Genomic DNA, 18,831 nt, shown 5'->3' with positions numbered 1-18,831 from the left:
GAACACCAAGAGGAAGTCCGTCCCCAAGATCCAATCATTTATCACCAGGCTGGCCCCTCCTCCAACACTGGTGATTACAATTCAGCATGAGATTTGGGTGGGGGTCGGGTGTGGTGGTGCACAGCTATAACCCCAGCACTTTGGGAAGCTGAGGCAGGTGGATCACTTGAGCCCAGGAGTTCGAGACCAGCCTGGCCAACATGGCAAAACCCCATCTCTATTAAACTACAAAAATTAGCTAGACATGGTGGCACGCACCTGTAGTCCCAGCTACTCAGGAGGCTGAGGCACGAGACTCCCTTGAACCTGAAAGGCGGAGGTTGCAGTGAGCTAAGATCACACCACTGCAGGGCAACCTGGGTGACAGAGCAAGGATCGGTCTCAAAATAAAAAAAAAGAGAGAGAGATGTGACACAGAGCCAAACCACATCACTAAATATTGTTAAGATATCCCAACGGGCATATTAGTAGGGAAGCCAGCCAGTGGGGAACTAGGACAAAACTGTTCATTGTTAAAAAAAATGTCTGGGAATAGCTAAATTAAACCCAGTACAGCATCTCAATCCTGGCTACACATCAGAATCCTTTGAGATTAAATGCCTCACACTGTTTAGAGGCAGGCAGGATAGACAACCACTGGAATTAAAAAACCTTTCATATGAAAGGATGAGATTTTTCACATGGAGTCCTCCCTATACAAGCATTCCCCTAACTTACCTGACCACAGAACTTGGAGAAAACACAGCTAAGAAAATGCTGCTCCAGATAAGAAAACTCCTATGTTGAAAACATGGAAATAATGGATTTGTATATCATACAATGCAAATTACACAAAAGAAAACACACATGAAAATGTTGCTGACACGAAAGCCTTTCTTTTTTAATTTGGTTGATACACATTTGACAAAATACTTTAGAATAAAATAATCCATGAACAGGTACAAGGTATTTACAGTAACAGAACTGAAAAACATAAAATCGATATATTTCTTTAACAGAAATGTCTATAAAATTTTCTACTGTGAACCTGGAAGACTTTCAGCTCCTACTTATTACCCTGGTCTTAAGCCCCAACAGGCGACATGTAAGACCCAGGAGTAGGACACACAAACTCTAACACATTTGGCAATTAAGAATCATCTATTAGTGTGAGCTGGCGGGTGGGGGCTGGGATGGGGATGGGGAGGGAAGAACCAGATCTTAGGGTAAGATATAGACTGGAAGACTCCACTGAAAACAACTATGGACAAAAAAGATCTAAAATCACACTTATCGTTCACTTGTCTCCTGTGGGAGAAGGCTGCAAACTATTTTAAAGACTTACTCAATTTTTCCCATTAGCAGACAATCAGCAACCCTGAGACTCCAACATTTCATGACATAAAAGCTAATAAACATCTAGAAGCTGATTAAGATTTATAAACTAATTTTACATCAGATAGAAAATAACTCTTATGATTTAAAAATACATGTGAGGAAACAAAATTTCTCAAATTTATTTTTCATGCCTAATTTTTAAACATTTCAACTAATATTTTCTATTATCTGAAATTAGTTCCACACACAGATATACTTTAACTGAATGCTTTGAGTACAACTTGCTCTTGATTATTAAATGGAATGCCTACTTCCTTGTTTTATTATTCATACATATTTAAAAGAAATGAGAAGTTTAATCCATCTGGACTATATAGAAATTGATTGACTTACAAGATAGCCACATAGACAGAGACCAGAAAAAAATAATCAAATGCTCATTCTTAGTAACACAACTGAGACAGTGAAACACGGTACACCACACGTCATCTACATATCCAACTAGGCTATTTGATAAGCTATACTTACAAAGAATGGTTTCAAGGAACACCTTTGTAGAACAAATATTCATACTGAGCTATCAAATTTGCTGCTCCTCCAGTGGCGGTTCAAGAGCTTCCATTAGCTTTTTATTTGCCTCTTCATTATGCCGGCTTTGACAATGAGTTAAATGTTTCTTAAAACCTCGTGGGAAATTTGATTCAAAATTACAACGTGGACATTTAAGTAAACTCTGCCCATGGGCTGCTACATGATTTTTAAGGAGAGATTCCAAAAGAAAAGCCTTTCCACAAATTGTGCATTTGTAAGGGCTATGAACATTATGCTTATTAACCAAATGATGCAAAACAGCACCTTTTTTCATAGCACGACAGCAACAAATTTTGCAATAATACTTTCCTTTTCCACGCTTCATATATTTTGCAATCTCCTCTTCAGAGATAAAAGCTTCTTTTTCTTCAGTAAACTGTAGCACATTTCTAGACTGCTCTGGACTAGTCATGTCCATTTTGTTCTCTTTGCTAAAATCAATGGATTCCACATCAACCTGCTCTTGATCACTGCTTGATTCCTGGCCCTTAACATCCACCACATCCAAATCTGTTTTTATGTACTCACTACTACTAAGCTCAGCATCTGAGCTCTCTTGGTTGTCTTTCTTGAGCTTCTTTGAGGAAGGAAATAAAGTATCTTCCAAAAGTTTCTTAGGTGAAGCTAAAAGTTCTTCCTGAACCAAAAGATCACATTTTTGATCATCTATGGCATCTATTTGTAGTTCATCACCAAGCTCAACAGCCTTCTGTGATTCTGAGAATAGAGCAGATTTGGGGAGTTCAGGGAAAAGGGCATGCTTCCGGGGCTCTGGAAAAAGGGCACGTTTGCGTGGTTCTGGAGAAGCAGGAGGGGCTGTTTTGGCAGGCTCGGGAAACAGGGCAGGTTTTCTAGGCTCAGTATCGATAGAGAGAACTGGCTTCCAGATATCTGAGGCTGCTTTGGGGGACTCAGAGGGCCCAGAAGAACCTGGTTTTCGGGTCTCAGGGAAGACAGGTTTCTGAGGCTCAATAAAAAAGGAAGACTTCCAGAGATCAGGAGAACCGCCACGGGAACTTTTCTGGGACTCAGGGAAATCAAGTGAAGCAGGAGAAGTTTTCCGCTGATCAGGAGAAAGCTTCCAAAGGTCTGGTGACCCTGAGGGTTTTCTGAGCTCTGGAGATCCTGCTGGACTACGAATCTCTGGGGATAGTGGTGGGCCGGGTTTGCGAAGCTCTGGAGACACTGGGGGAACTGCTTTCCAATGTTCAGGAGACAACGTGGGAGCTGTCTTTCGGAGTTCTGGTGGGCCAGACTTCCATGACTCAGGAGATGCAGGGGGGGACTTCCAGGAGCTGGGTGAGACTGATGAAGATTTCCAGGATGCAGAAGACACAGATGGAGTTGGTTTCCAAGGTCCAGGAGATATAGAAGGAATTGGTTTCCAAGGTCCAGGAGACACAGATGGAGCAGGTTTAGCTGGCTTCCAAGGTCCTGATGACGCTGAAGGACTGGATTTCCAAGGCCTAGGGGACCCAGGTGGCCCTGGCTTCCAAGAGCCTGGTGACACAGCAGGGGCTGGTCTCCTAGGCTCTGGGGAGACAGTAGGGAATGGCTTCCAAGGTTCAGGAGACCCTGAAGGGGATGGCTTCCTTGGCTCAGGGGAGGTAGTCCGGGCTGATTTCCGAGATTCTGGAGATGCAGCTGGGGATGGTCCCCAAGGTTCTGGGGAAGCAGCTAGAACTGGTGACTCTGGAGATGAGGCTGAAGGTGGGCCCAGTGTTTCTGGGAAATGAGAGTGCTTCTGGGGTTTGGGATTAGGAAGAGTAGCCTTTACGGGCTCAGGAGATACAGGGGCAAGTTTCTGTGGTTCTGGAGAAGGAACAGGGGCAGGTTTCTGAGATTCACAAACAGGGACTGGTTTTGGAGGTTCAGGAGAAGAAACAGAGGCAGGTTTTGAAGGCTCAGGAGAAGGAAGAGAAGGTGTCTGTAGCTCAGGAGAAACAACAGAGCCAGGTTTCTGAGGCTCCAGGGGAGTAAGAGGAGTAGGTTTTGGTGATTCTGGAGACAAAACTGAACCAAGTTTCTGTGTTTCCATTGAAAGGGCAGGTATGGGTTTTGGTTCTGCAGAATTGCAGGGTATTTTCTGGTGTTCAGGAAGAGGAGGGCTTTTCACAGGATCTGTTTCTTTGTTCAACTGAGTTTTTGGTTTATCATTCCATTTGTCTGGGGATGCATGTTTGGATGTGATGTGATAGTATACGTTAGAGTACATCTTGCTGGTGAAGAAGCATTTATGGCAGTGAAATAGCTTTGCACTTTTCTGGTAAAATATCATTTTGCCTAGCCCACCAGCATCCATTTCATCACAAAATTCTGGATGGATGGTACCCATATGGATTTGTACATTTTCATAGTCTGTGCCTCTGAAACTGCAATGGTCACACTCCAAACGTGCTGATGGTTTACGAAGTTCCTGGAATACTTCCATTCTTCTTTCTGTTACCAACACACACGGTTATATTCTTTAAAAACTTTCAATACCGCTGCAATAAAGTAGGAATAAATTATTTTCATGAACTGTAATTCTGAATACAATGCTGTCAGTCCATTCTATAACTGCATAATCTTAAGTCTAGAACAGTGCGTGCTTTATTTGGTAGTATCTCTAGGGAGAATTTGAAGAAAAGGAGACAGAGAACAGTCCCAGGCACTGTACTAGGAGTTTCACATACATCATCTCATTTAATCCTAATGATATGACTCAACTATTATTTTCACTTACAGATGAAGAAACAGGTTCAGAGAAGTTACATGACTTTCTCTGGTCCAGGCTATAGGACTATCAGTGATCTGGGCCTAACTCTAGAATTAGCTGTTGCATGTGCTTTATAGTTTGACTCTCAAACTCCAGTACACAAGTCCTCGGCACACAAAGACAAGTGAATATCAAAATTAAATCCTGGCTATTTAAGGATGAACAAGAGACTAAACCTTTTGCAGAAAGCACTTAATAAATTTAATCTAAAAAGACAACTTTAAAATATGATGCTGGCTTGATTTCATGTCAACATATTTTGCAATGTTTAATCTATCCCAATATAGTATTTTATTAATTCATTTAATAAATAAATAACTTTGTATCCTATAATTTTCTAGGCACCTAGGTTTAAAGCAGTGCTTTGTAATATGGCGTTCATGAGTTTGGAAAATAAGGTGGAAAGTGATGTAGAGAGGCTGTTGGAAAAGACCTCTACACATGGGACATTCCAGCAGAGATCCTGAATGATGTGAAGGCGCATACCAAGCAAAGGGCAAATCACAGGACATGCCGGCAGCTGGAACACAGTTGCCGGAAAACATGAATTTAAAAAAATTGTAAACCAGTCTTCTTAAGTAGTAAAAAGAATAGAAGCTCGCAGTTAAAAACACATTCACATGGAACAGAACAGAGCCCTCAGAAATAACACCACACATCTACAGCCATCTGATCTTTGACAAACCTGACAAAAATAAGAAATGGAGAAAGGATTCCCTATTTAATAAATGGTGCTGGGAAAATTGGCTAGCCATAAGTAGAAAGCTGAAACTGGATCCTTTCCTTACTCCTTATACGAAAATTAATTCAAGATGGATTAGAGACTTAAATGTTAGACCTAAAACCATTAAAACCCTACAAGAAAACCTAGGTAATACCATTCAGGACATAGGCATGGACAAGGACTTCATGTCTAAAACGCCAAACGCAACGGCAACAAAAGCCAAAATTGACAAATGGGATCTAATTAAACTAAAGAGCTTCTGCACAGCAAAAGAAACTACCATAACAGTGAACAGGCAACCTACAGAATGGGAGAAAATTTTTGCAATCTACTAATCTGACAAAGGGCTAATATCCAGAACCTACAAAGAACTCAAACAAATTTACAAGAAAAAAACAAACAACCCCATCAAAAAGTGGGCAAAGGACATGAACAGACATTTCTCAAAAGAAGACACTCATACAACCAACAGACACATGAAAAAATGCTCCTCACTCGCCATCAGAGAAATGCAAATCCAAACCACAATGAGGTACCATCTCACACCAGTTAGAATGGCAATCATTAAAAAGTCAGGAAAAACAGGTGCTGGAGAGGATGTGGAGAAATAGGAACACTTTTACACTGTTGATGGGACTGTAAACTAGTTCAACCACTGGAAAACAGTGTGGCGATTCCTCAAGGATCTAGAACTAGAAATACCATTTGACACAGCCATCCCATTACTGGGTATATGCCCAAAGGATTATAAATCATGCTGCTATAAAGACACATGCACACGTATGTTTACTGCAGCACTATTCACAATAGCAAAGACTTGGAATCAACCCAAATGTCCATCAGTGACAGACTGGATTAAGAAAATATAGCACACATACACCATGGAATACATGCAGCCACAAAAAAGGATGAGTTCGTGTCCTTTGTAGGGACATGGATGCTGGAAACCATCACTCTCAGCAAACTATCGCAAGAACACAAAACCAAACGCCGTATGTTCTCACTCATAGGTGGGAATTGAACAATGAGATCACTTGGACACAGGAAGGGGAACATCACACACCGGGGCCTATTGTGGGGAGGGGGGAGGGGAGAAGGGGGAGGGATAGCATTAGGAGATATACCTAATGTAAATGACGAGTTAATGGGTGCAGCACACAAACATGGCACATGTATATATATGTAACAAACCTGCACGTTGTGCACACGTACCCTAGAACTTAAAATATATATATATAAAAAAAACACATTCACACAGTACAAGATACGGAGTGTCAGTCTGCAGGGGTAGCCAGTGTACTCATGTGTCCTGGAAGAAATGTCCTAGGCATATATTGATTAACACACATGCTTTACACAAATGGGATATTAAACATATTATCTGGCAACTTACTCTCATTTAGAATTCATCTCTTTAAGACATTTTTACATATGGAGTAAGCACTGACTTTCCTTGTACTTATCTTTGCATGTAAGGCTATTTCTGCAGGGAAAATTCCTAGAAATGGATTACTTAGCCATTTGTGTTTAAAATTGATTCATTTTACCAAACTCTCGAAAACTTACATTACTGCATAACAACAGTGTATATATGAGAGACAATTTCATATAAATTCCTAATCCTTGCTACAACCTAAGTGAAAGCCAGTATTTCACTACTGTGTTAATGTGCTTCTCTTAATGAGAAAGACTGAACACTATCTCTTATTGATGGTAATGATATTTACTGCTTATTAAAGAATGGTACAGATTAGAAACTCTGGCTCTCCCTTTATTAATTACAAAACCATTAATTTAAAAAAATGTATAGGCCAGGCGCAGTGGCTCACGCCTGTAATCTCAGCACTTGGGAGGCCGGGTGGGTGGATCACAAGGTCGGGAGATCAAGACCATCGTGGCCAACATGGTGAAACCCCATCTCTACTAAAAATACAAAAATTAGGCCGGGCGCGGTGGCTCAAGCCTGTAATCCCAGCACTTTGGGAGGCCGAGACGGGCGGCTCATGAGGTCAGGAGATCGAGACCATCCTGGCTAATACGGTGAAACCCCGTCTCTACTAAAAAATACAAAAAACTAGCCGGGCGAAGTGGCGGGTGCCTGTAGTCCCAGCTACTCGGGAGGCTGAGGCAGGAGAATGGCGTGAACCCGAGAGGAGGAGCTTGCAGTGAACTGAGATCCGGCCACTGCACTCCAGCCTGGGTGACAGAGCAAGACTCCGTCTCAAAAAAAAAAAAAAAAAAAAAAAAAACAAAAATTAGCCAGGCATGGTGGTGTGTGCCTGTAGTCCCAGCTACTTGGGAGGCTGAGGCAGGAGAATCGCTTGAACCAGGGAGTTGGAGGTTGCAGTGAGCTGAGATTGTGCCACTGCACTCCCGCCTGGTGACAGAGCAAGACTGCGTCTCAAAAAAAAAAAAAAGTATAATATTTCTAACTTTGATAACTTGTTTTTAAAGATGTTCTCAATGACAATACTGTTTCCTAACACTTTTATCCATGGTATATCATTTGCCTTTTTTATTTTTTGGTCTAAAGCTAAAAAGGTAACAGGTATTTGAGGAAATAAATACTTTTCTTCGGAAACTATTTACTCTTTCTGCGTTGCCAGCAGTTATTCTGTATTTTAGAATATTGTTTTTAGGACTAGGACTGTAACAAAAGAAAAATAAATAATTCAGTACTGAAAAAAATCTCTAAAAATGATCTTTAACTTACAAACGTAATTGAATACATGTAGAAATAACGGGTTAACCATCCGTCTCAGAGCCCATTGTTAAATAAAACTAGAAGACTTTAAGGGAAACCGGAGAATAAGTCTCAATAATCCCATGCAGCTATAACTGGCAATAATGAACAGCCAAGCTAACATTAAAGAGCTCTATATTACATACTGTAATTACAACAGAGACTAAGAGCTCAGGTGTGCTGGGTTTGAGTCAGACTCACCTACCATTCCCAATCCCTCCCAGCCAGCCCTCCTCTTCCCGCTGCCTACCATCAGCTCTTCAGGCCAATCTCATACTTAAACCTAAAAAGAATGCTATAGAATTCACTTCTCATATCCCAAATTATGTATATCTAGCGCACGTCACACGTCATATCCATAAGGGCGTGTATACTTTTAGAGATTTCCTTCAAGAACTCCAAGTATTTTTTTTTTAATTTTCTCCTCATAAAATATTCTCCTAAGCATGCTTTCCCTACTAGACTTACCTGCTGTATTACTAGACACCTTAAAATTGGTCTTCAAAAGGCAGGCATTCTACATGGCTTTTTGACTAAACCACAGCAAACAGCCTATAGTATAAGAAGAACAACAAGACGAGAAGTTGAACCTGGAAAAAAAAAAAAAAGTGATCAAAACTGTATCTGTGATCATGTGTGTCCCCTGTAATAGAATTCTGTGTATTTCGCTCACCATCCTGCCCTAACAGTGAGAGGAGTCCAATCCACTAAGCCTGAACACTTACTTTTTTTTTTTTTGAGACAGAGTCTCGCTCTGTCCAGCCCAGGCTAGAGTGCAGTGGCACGATCTCGGCTCACTGCAAGCTCTGCCTCCCGGGTTCACGCCATTCTCCTGCCTCAGCCTCCCGAGCAGATGGGACTGTGCCCGCCACCACACCCAGCAAATTTTTTTGTATCTTTATTAGAGACGAGGTTTCACCGTGTTAGCCAGGATGGTCTCAATCTCCTGACCTCGTGATCCACCCGCCTCGGCCTCCCAAAGCGCTGCGATTACAGGCGTGAGCCACTGTACAGGCCTGAACACTTACTTTTATGAAATGACACCAAAGACTACAGTAGATACCACTCCTGACACCATCTTTGTCTACTTTCTCTTTAGTAATCCACTATGGAATTATGCCCGTGTGTGTAATCATATCCTTCTCAAACCAATCACCTAACTTCACTTCTCTGATAAGCACTCAGAAGACTGCTGGTGTGACTACTGATGCTAACAATGGCTGACTTTTGTCAGTTACCGATATTACACAGCAGAGTGACAAATTAACAGGCAGTGGAGGAAGGGACACCACAACAAACAGGACCAAGAGGTACAAAAAGAAAGGACTCTGGGAGGAGGATGGCGGTGTCCTGACCCAAAGGAAGAACACATGGACCTCCTTCAGTGATTGCTCTGCCCTCTTCTCTTCCTGCATGCATTTCAAAGATGAAGCATCATGGTGTAGATGAGTCTGCTGACAAGAACAGAATGTGATAAACTGGCTGTGCACAAGCTACACAACAGCGCACACTGTGCTTCTCATTAGCTCCAGCACATTCATCTACCCCTTCTCTATCCCCTACCCCGTCACTGCTTTAATTCTGACATCTGAACTTCCTGCCACTAGTCTCCCTTTCTTCCAGCTACCAAACCTGTCTTCCAAACAGAAGCCTAATGTGACCTGCCTGTTCACATTTCCTCCAAGTCAACTAAGACACCTACACTACACGATTTGAATACGGCATATAAAGCTCTTCACAGTCTGGCCCATGACCAGACTGCGTTCTCAAAATACTGGCCCACATGTAATTCCCTGACTATTCCAGCATCTGGGCCTTTGTATAAACTATTTCCTCTCCTTTACGCTCCCTGTCTTGCCTGGCCTTCAGGCAGGACGGCTTTTTAAGTCAGCTGTCTCCCTGTAAACACGGGATTGGTTCCAGGACCACTCCCACATGCCAAAATCCACACATACTCAGGTCCTACAGTCAGCCTGGTGGAATTCCCATATATGAAAAATCTGCCCTCCATATAAATGTCTCACATTCTGTAAATGCTGTCTTTTTTTATTGGCATTTGGTTGAAGTTCAAACCTCTGTTATTCATGCATCAACTGCACTGGCCAATTTTCCACTCCCTCCCAATCTTCCTAGAAGCCCCAGCTGTATATGTCACCCTCTGGCACTACAGCCTGATACCAACAACAGGTTGCCAGCTCCTGGAGAGGAAGGACTATCCATTTATTCACCCCTGGAACCGCTGCACATCCCTGGCACACAGCATGTGCTCTGTTCAATCCTAACGTTCTCTCAATCTTTGACTCACAGGATTTTAAAACTAGAGGAAAACCTAAGCTACTATCTAGTCTCAAAGTCATAGGATTTGGGGATAGGAAAAGACCTCAGGGATCATCTACTTTAAAACTTCAATTAATAGTTAAGGAAACTCAAGCTTGACATTAAACACCTTGCCCAAGTCAGACAAATGATCAGTATCTGATGAGAGAATCAAGTTCTGTCCAGGTTTTTTCTACATATACATAAACTAAAACAGTGGAATTTAGTAGCTCTTTTAAAGCCTGTACAATAGGCCAAAAGAAACAAGATGAAACAAACACTTAGAATCCACATATCAAGTGCATAAATACAGGACTATAGAGAACTATATCCCATATTCTGCATGGGCAGAGTACACCATACCAGTGGATCACTGTCCCCAGCTCTGGGCAGGAAGGACACTTTAAGAGAGTCTCTAAGAAACTAGAGAACATAAAAAACAAAAACAAAAAAAGAAAAAGAAAAAAAGGCAACCAGGATGGCGGATGGCCCTTTAAAAAAAAAAAAAGTCATTTATGAATACAGACATTTAACTTCAAAAGGGTAAGAATTATAGATAATATATGAGCTATCCTAGAAGTGATAATCAGAAGCTAGCAGGAAAAGAATTGTGGCTTAACACAGTTTACAAACTACTCTATTATGAATTAGAATGAGTTCCTTTGTTAGGTAGGAGTACTCCATAATTAGAAGCTGACGATCAGGCCGGGTGTGGTGGCTCACACCTGTAATCCCAGCACTCTGGGAGGCTGAGGCAGGTGGATCCCTTGAGCTCAGGGGTTCAAGAACACCCTGGGCAATATGGCGAAACCCCGTCTCTACAAAACATACAAAAATTAGCTGGGTGCAGCAGAATGCACCTGTAGTCCCAGCTACTTGGGAGGCTGAGGCAAGAGAAATCGCTTGAGCCTAAGAGGTAGGGGTTGCAGTGAACCAAGACTGCACCATTACACTCCAACCTAGATGACAGAGCGAGACCCTGTCTCAGAAAAGAAAACCAAAAAACCAACCAAAAAAACACCACTGATGATCAGCATAGGACTAGAAGGATCTTCAGAGGGCTTGAGTTCGACCTCTTCATTTCATAACTGAAAAGACTGATGCTGAGGGAAAGAAGTGACCTGTCAAAGATCACAACACTGAGGTCAGAGGAAACAGTTGGTTTATTCTGGTTTTCTCAATTCTGGTCTCTTTCCCACAGTAGCAGAACGATCTACAAAGGTGTTACAGAACTGAGTCCCAGAATTCAGCTTTTAGGCAAAGCCTAGAGAGCTGGGCATCCTTCCAGCTTTAAGGCTCTAGCAAAATTTCTTCCTAAATTTAATAACTCCTAACCCTAACTAAAAATTAACTCAGAATTGTCCAGATTAACAAAAATTTCTTTTTGTCTTTGAGACAGATTACGCCTTGTCTCTAAAAAACCCAAATTCTAATAATTGGTGCTCTGCTGGTCTGTCACCCAGTATTCTCCAATGCAATGTTATGCCATATGGTGTATCATACCTATTTCCCATTTCCCATTCCATTTCTTCTTTGAAATCTAACACCACTGATCATCTTTTAAAACACATCTGATGCATAGTTTTTTTCAATTAAAATTCAATATGTAGAACATGTTTAAAGCTAAGTGGGTTCTATTAGTCTATACACACTAGCATTGTTCTTTATCTTAGTGGATTTTTTTTTTTTTTTTTAATTGAAGAGACAGGGTCTCGCTCTGTTGCCCAAGGTTTTGGTGCAGTGACACAATCACAACTCACTGCAGCCTCATACTTTTGGGCTCCAGAGAGCCTCCCGCCTCACCCTCCTAAGTAGCTGGGACTACAGGTGCATGCCACCACATCTAATTTTTTTTTTTTTTTCTGTAGCGATGAGGTCTCACTATGTTGTCCAGGCTGGTCTTGAACTCCTGGCCTCAAGTGATCCTCTTGCCTTGGCCTCTCAGTGCTGGGATTACAGGTGTGAGCCACCACGCCTGGCCTTTAAGAAATTAATAAACCGGGCAGGTGCAGTGGCTCACACCTGTAATCCCAACACTTTGGGAGGCTAAGGCAGATGGATCATTTGAAGACAGGAGTTCATGACCAGCCTTGCCAACATGGTGAAACCCTGTCTCTACTAAAAATACAAAAATTAGCTGGGCGTGGTGGCACACACCTATAATCCCAGTTACTTGGGAGGCTGAGGCAGGTGAATCGCTTGAACCTGGGAGATGGAGGTTGCAGTGAGCCGAGATTGAGCCACTGCACTCCAGCTGGGCAACAGAGTAAGACTCCATACCCGCCCCCCACCCAAAAAAGAAAGAAATTAATAAACTAATTTTTCAAGTAGTTTTATGTTTAAAGAAAAACTGAAGGGTATGTACAAGAATTCCCACCTATCTTCTTGCCCCCAGTTTCTCCTATTATATAGGCTGAGCATTCCTAATCTGAAAATCTGAAATCCGATTATGCTCCAACATCCAACATTTTTTGAGGGCCAAAAGAAGCATTTTAGATTTCAGATTAGGGATGTTCAACCAGTAAGTACAATGCAACTATTAAAAATTAAAAAAAAAAAAATTTCAAAGCACTTCTGGTTCCAAGCATTTCGAATGAAGGATACTCAACTTGTATTAACATCTTCTTGCATTAGTGTGAGACATCTGCTACAATGATGAGCTAATATTGATTTATTATTAAGTCTATAGTTTACACAAGAAGTAATTATTTTTTATTTATTCTTTATCTTTTTGAGAGGGAGTCTGGTGCTGTTGCCAGGCTGGAGTGCAGTGGCACAATCTCGGCTCACTGCAATCTCCACCTCCCAGGTTCAAGCGATTCTCCTGCCTCAGACTCCCCAGTAGCTGTGACTACAGGCGAGTGCCACCATGCCCGGCTAATTTTTGTATTTTTAGTAGAGACAGGGTTTCACCATGTTACCCACGATGGTCTCGATCTTTTGACCTCGTCATCCGCCCACCTCGGCCTCCCAAAGTGTTGGGATTATAGGCGTGAGCCACAGCGCCCCACCAAGGAATCACTTTTCATGATGTGCAGTTCTACGTGTTTCAACAAATGCATAGCATCATGTATCCACCACTAATAATTTCACTGCTTAACATCCCCATGCTCCCGACAACCACTCATCTTTTCACTGTCTCCGTCATTTTGCTTTTTCATGTGTATTTTTTAAAGAGTGGTAAAATAGAACAAAAAACTTGCCATTTAGGCCAGGCGTGGTGGTTCATGCATGTAATTTCAGCACTTTGGGAGGCCGAGGCAGGTGGATCACCTGAGGTTGGGAGTTCGAGACCAGACTGACCAACACAGAGAAATCCCGTCTCTACTAAAAACACAGAATTAGCCAGGTATGGTGGCGGGTGCCTCTAATTTCAGCACCTTGGGAGGCTGCGACAGAAGAATCCCTTGAACCCAGGAGGCGGAGGTTGCAGTGAGCCAAGGTCAGGCCATTGCACTCCAGCCTGCGCAACAAAAGCGAAACTCCGTTTCAAAAAATCAAAAACAAAAATAACTTGCCATTTAATCATTTTTAAAAGCACAATTTGGTTAGTTTAGTACTAAAACGTTGTGCAAACATCACCACCATCCACTTCCAGAACTACTTCACCACAAACAGAAATCTGTACCCATGAAACACTAACTCTCACTCTACACTTTCAGTGCTGGTAATCTCAATTATGCCTGAGGGGAAATCACACAGTATGTCTTTTTTGTGTCCTATTTCACTCAACATAATGTGTTCAATGTGCTCTTTAATATTGTAGCGTGTATCAGAATTTCATTCCTTTCTAAAGATGAACTATGGTCCATTATATGCACATACCACAGCTTGTCTTTCATTCACATGTTGATAGACATCTGGATTTTGAATAATGCTGCAGTGAACATTTGTGAACAAATATCTGAGTCCCTGCTGTCATTTTTTTGGGGTATAAACCTAGAATTGAGGAACGACTACCAATTTCCATAGCTGCTGCACCACCCTACATTCCCACCAGCAATGCACCCGAGCTTCAATTTCTCCACATCCCAAACACTCACAATTTCCCATTTTTTGTTAATAGCCATCCCAACTTGTGTGAGGTGGTATCTCATTGCGGTTTTCATTTGCATTTTCTTAATGGCTAGTGATGTTGAGCATCACTGCACGTGCTTATTGGTCATTTGTCTACCTTCTCTGGAGAAATACGCTATTCAAATTCCTTGCCCATTCTTGAACTGGGTTGCTTTTTGTTGGTCAGCTGCATCTTCTCTTGAATTCGAGACATTAACCCGTTATCAGGTTTATGATTTACAAAGGTCCTCTCCCATTTTGGAGGCTGTATATCGGATTTTAAAACAGTAATAATGACAGAAAAGGAGACAGTCTAGAGCTAAAACGGAAAGAAAGGCTTTCGTGTTGTGCTGCCCCCAACTTCCCAACGGTTTCAAACGCAATGTTTCCAGCCTTGGCCGCGACTGACACCGGGCCTCCCCGCTCCCTGCACAAAGACGCACTCCCGCCCCGGCCTCTGGGGGCGGGCCCTTCCCGCGGGCCGTGTGGGAGGCGAGGCAGCGCAGGCCCCTTCACTCGGACCCGCGGCTACCCGGGACCGGCCCCGCCAGGTCGGCGGCAGACACCGGGCTCAGGGATGCAGGCCCCAACCACGCCCCTCCCCCGCTCGCTCTCGCTCCTCACCGGTCCGGCCGCGGGCGGCGTCCAGTGGGCGAAGAACCGCGCGGAGGGCCCGGCTCGCGGTAGCGGGCGGCTCCGCCAGGCCCTGCAGCGCAGCGGCCTCCCGAATGGCGACTGGACGCAAGAGCCGGGATCCGGGTGCGCGAGCGTGCGCGCTCCCGCGGGACGGGCGGGGGCTGACGGGAAGCAAGTTTGGCGCCGCGCGCCCTCCCGCGCGGGCCAATCAGATCGCGGATCGCGTGGCGCGGCTGTGCCAAAAGCGCGTGGGCAAAACTAGCGGCTCGCGCGGGCCTTCGGAAGGGCTGCGCGCCCGCTCCGCCCCGGAAGTGCCGCACGTGCCCACTCCGCCTGCGCTTCCCGCGCGCGCCCGGGCGCTGGCTCCGGGAGGGTTCAGCCGCGTCTGGCCTGTGGCCTCCCGCCGGGCCCTCGGAACGGCCCCGGCCTGCCGCCGCCGTGCGGCTCTCTCTTCCTTTTCTTGCTTTTTTGATTGTTGTGTGAATGAATTTATTAGGAAAAAAAGAGCTGGACCTGCCCCATACATTCTCAGGCGTGCTACCTGTGACAAAAGTACAAGACAAAGTTGTTGGATGACAGTAAATATTCCTTTTCTCATCACCCCGCCTCCACTGAAAGTCCCCATTCCCGGAAGTTATCGTCCTCGTTTTTTGTTTTCAGTTTTATGAATGTTACTACCACAATTCTAATTAAAATGCACGCACCTCAAATGCTGATGCTATCAGTCTGTATGCTTTGAAAGACTGAAATTAGCTCACACTGCTCTCTACCTTTGTACCCTTAAGTTTTGCTTGTTGCGAATTTCTTTTGTGTGTGTGTGGTAAAAAGAAACTATAGAATGGCCGGGCACGGTGGCTCACACTTGTAATCCCATCACTTTGAGAGTCCGAGGCGGGTGAATCATCTGAGGTCAGGGTTCGAGACCAGCCTGTCCAACCTGGTGAAATCTCGTCTCTACTAAAAATACAGTATTAGCCAGGCGTGGTGGCGGGCGCCTGTAACCCCAGCTACTCGGGACGCTGAGGCAGGAGAATCCCATAGAACCTGGGAGACGGAGGTTACAGCGAGATCGCACCACTGCACTCCAGCCTGGGCGACAGAGTGAGACTCTGTCTCAAAAAAATAATTAAATAAAAATAAAATCCGTAGAATTTACCGTCTTAACTATCTTTATGTGTACAGTTCAGTGGTAGTAAGTATATTCATAACACCACCATCCATGTCTGTAACGCTTTCATCTTGAAACACAAACTGTATGCATTACATGTTAACTCCCGGTTCCCCTCCACCTTCTACTTCCTGGCAGTCACCATCCTACTTTCTGTGTCTCTGAGTTTGACCACTTGTGAAAGTGGAATCATACAGTATTTGTCTTGTGACTGACTTATTTTACTTAGCAGAACATTCTCAAGGTTCATCCATGTTGTAGCACATTGTGGAATTTCCTTCCTTTTTAACACTGAATACTATCCCATTGTATGGATATGCCACATTTTGCTTATCCACTCACCTGTTGATGGACACTTGGCTTGCTTACCTATTCAAGATATTGTGAATAATGCTTTGACATTTTCAAAGAACCAATTTTGGGTTTCATTGATTTTCTCTATCGTTTTCTATTTTCTATTTCATTTATCTTGGCTTTAATCTTTATTATTTCCTTCCTTTTGCCAGCTTTGGATTTAGTTTTTCTTTTTATAGTTCATTAAGTTGTAAAGTTAGGTTGTTAATTTGAGATTTTCTTACTTTTTGATGTATTTGTAGCTATAAACTCCCCCTTTAGCATTGCTTTTGCTGCATCACAAAAGTTGCCATACTGTATTTACATTTTCAATCATCTCTTGGTATTTTCTAATTTTCCTTGTGATTTCTTTTTTTGATCTATTGTTCTTTTTTCTGAGTGTCTTGTTTATATTTTCAAAAATTTTTGATTTTTCCCACTTTTTTTTTTTTTTAGATGGAGTCTCACTCTGTTACCCAGGCTGGAGTGCAGTGGTGTGATCTTGGCTCCCTGCAACGTCCGCTTCCCAGGTTCAAGCGACTCTCCCACCTCAGCCTCCCAAGTAGCTGGGACTACAGGCGTGCATCACCACACCCAGCTAATTTTCGTATTTTTAGTAGACACGGGGTTTCACCATGTTGGCCAGGCTGGTCTCAAACTCCTGACCTCAAGTTATCTGCCCATCTCAGCCTCCAAAGTGCTGGGATTACAAGTATGAGCCACCATATCCAGCCCCATCATAATTTTGTTAAGCATTTCTAACTTCCTCCATTGTGGTCTGAGATGACACATTGCATGATATTTATCTTTTTAAATCTACCAAGACTTAATTTGTGGTCTAACATATGATGTATTCTGGAAAATGTTCCATGTGCACTTGAAAATGTGTATGCTGCTATTGTTGGATAAGTGTTCTGTGTCTTTCAGATCTAGTTGGTTTATTGTGTTAAGTCCTCGCCTCTAATTTCTTACTTATCTCTCTCTACTTGTTCTGATAACTGAGAGGGTGATACTGACATTTATTATTGTAAAACTGTCTTTCGCCTTTCAATTCTGTCATTTTATGCTTCATATAGTTTTATGGTCTGCCATTAGGTGTGTAAATGTTTTTTTTTTTTTTTTTTTTTTTTTTTTTTTTTTTTTTTTTTTGAGACGGAGTCTCGCTCTGCCGCCCAGGCTGGAGTGCAGTGGCCGGATCTCAGCTCACTGCAAGCTCCGCCTCCCGGGTTCACGCTATTCTCCTGCCTCAGCCTCCCGAGTAGTTGGGACTACAGGCGCCCGCCACCGCGCCCGGCTAGTTTTTTGTATTTTTTAGTAGAGACGGGGTTTCACCGTGTTAGCCAGGATGGTCTCGATCTCCTGACCTCGTGATCCGCCCGTCTCGGCCTCCCAAAGTGCTGGGATTACAGGCTTGAGCCACCGCGCCCGGCCCAGGTGTGTAAATGTTTATAATCATTATACGTTCTTGCCACATTGAAACTGTTATTAATATATAACTTTGTTGTCTTTTTTTTTTGTGAGACAGAGTCTCGCTCTGTCACCCAGGCTGGAGTGCAGTGGCCTGGTCTTGGCTCACTGCAACCTCTGCCTCCCAGTTCAAGTGATTCTCCTGCCTCAGCCTCCTGAGTAGCTGGGACTACAGGCACGTGCCACCACGCCTGGCTACTTTTTGTATTTTTAGTAGAAATGGGGTTTCACCATGTTGGCCAGGCTGGTCTTGAACTCCTGACCTCGTGATCTGCCCGCCTCTGCCTCCCAAAGTGCTGGGATTACAGGTGTGAGCCACCGCGCCCACGCCCTGTTCTTTGTCTCTTATAACCTTTTTTAAAATCTATTTTGTCTGATTAGTATAGCCACCCCTGCTCTCTTCTGGTTACTATTTGCGTGAAATATCTTTTCCCATCCTTTCACTTTCAATCTATTTGTCTTTGGATCTAAAGTGAATCTTTTGAAGACAGCATATAGTTAAATCATTTTTTACCCATTCTGCCAATCCGTATATTTTAGTTAGAATATTTAACCTGCTTACATTTAATTACTATAAGGAGGGACTTCTGTCATTTTGCTCTTTGTTTTTTTTTTTTTTTTTTTTTTTTTGAGATGGAATCTCGCTCTGTCGCCCAGGCTGGAGTGCAGTGGCCGGATCTCAGCTCACCGCAAGCTCCGCCTCCCGGGTTTACGCCATTCCC

The 18,831-nt window shown here is 43.2% G+C and overlaps 1 protein-coding gene across 3 annotated transcripts; it reads right to left on the bottom strand.

The window, feature by feature from the left end:
- Nucleotides 1-859: 859 nt before the first annotated feature.
- CHAMP1 (chromosome alignment maintaining phosphoprotein 1) lies at nt 860-15,438 on the bottom strand. 3 transcript variants are annotated; one of them, XM_025364804.1, is made up of 3 exons: nt 15,130-15,438; nt 8,602-8,723; nt 860-4,394 (listed from the first exon to the last, which is right to left on the bottom strand). In XM_025364804.1, the coding sequence occupies exon 3, from the start codon at nt 4,337-4,339 to the stop codon at nt 1,898-1,900; it is 2,442 nt and encodes an 813-aa protein (XP_025220589.1). In that variant the 5' UTR covers nt 4,340-4,394; nt 8,602-8,723; nt 15,130-15,438; the 3' UTR covers nt 860-1,897. The 3 variants fall into 3 exon arrangements, with proteins under 3 accessions (XP_025220589.1, XP_025220591.1, XP_025220590.1); XM_025364806.1 differs by having other exon boundaries at nt 8,602-8,685; XM_025364805.1 differs by having other exon boundaries at nt 860-4,347; nt 15,130-15,241.
- Between the last annotated feature and the right edge of the window lie 3,393 nt (nt 15,439-18,831).

This window comes from Theropithecus gelada, chromosome 17 (genome assembly GCF_003255815.1).
Source record: "Theropithecus gelada isolate Dixy chromosome 17, Tgel_1.0, whole genome shotgun sequence".
Taxonomy (NCBI): domain Eukaryota; kingdom Metazoa; phylum Chordata; class Mammalia; order Primates; family Cercopithecidae; genus Theropithecus; species Theropithecus gelada.
Note: the sequence above shows the minus strand (reverse complement) of the source record. Positions and strands in the feature narration are given on the sequence as shown.

Bases quoted from the DNA above. Each gene is read 5' to 3' on its own strand.
- CHAMP1 (XM_025364804.1), bottom strand. From the start codon at position 4,339: ATGGAAGTATTCCAGGAACTTCGTAAACCATCAGCACGTTTGGAGTGT.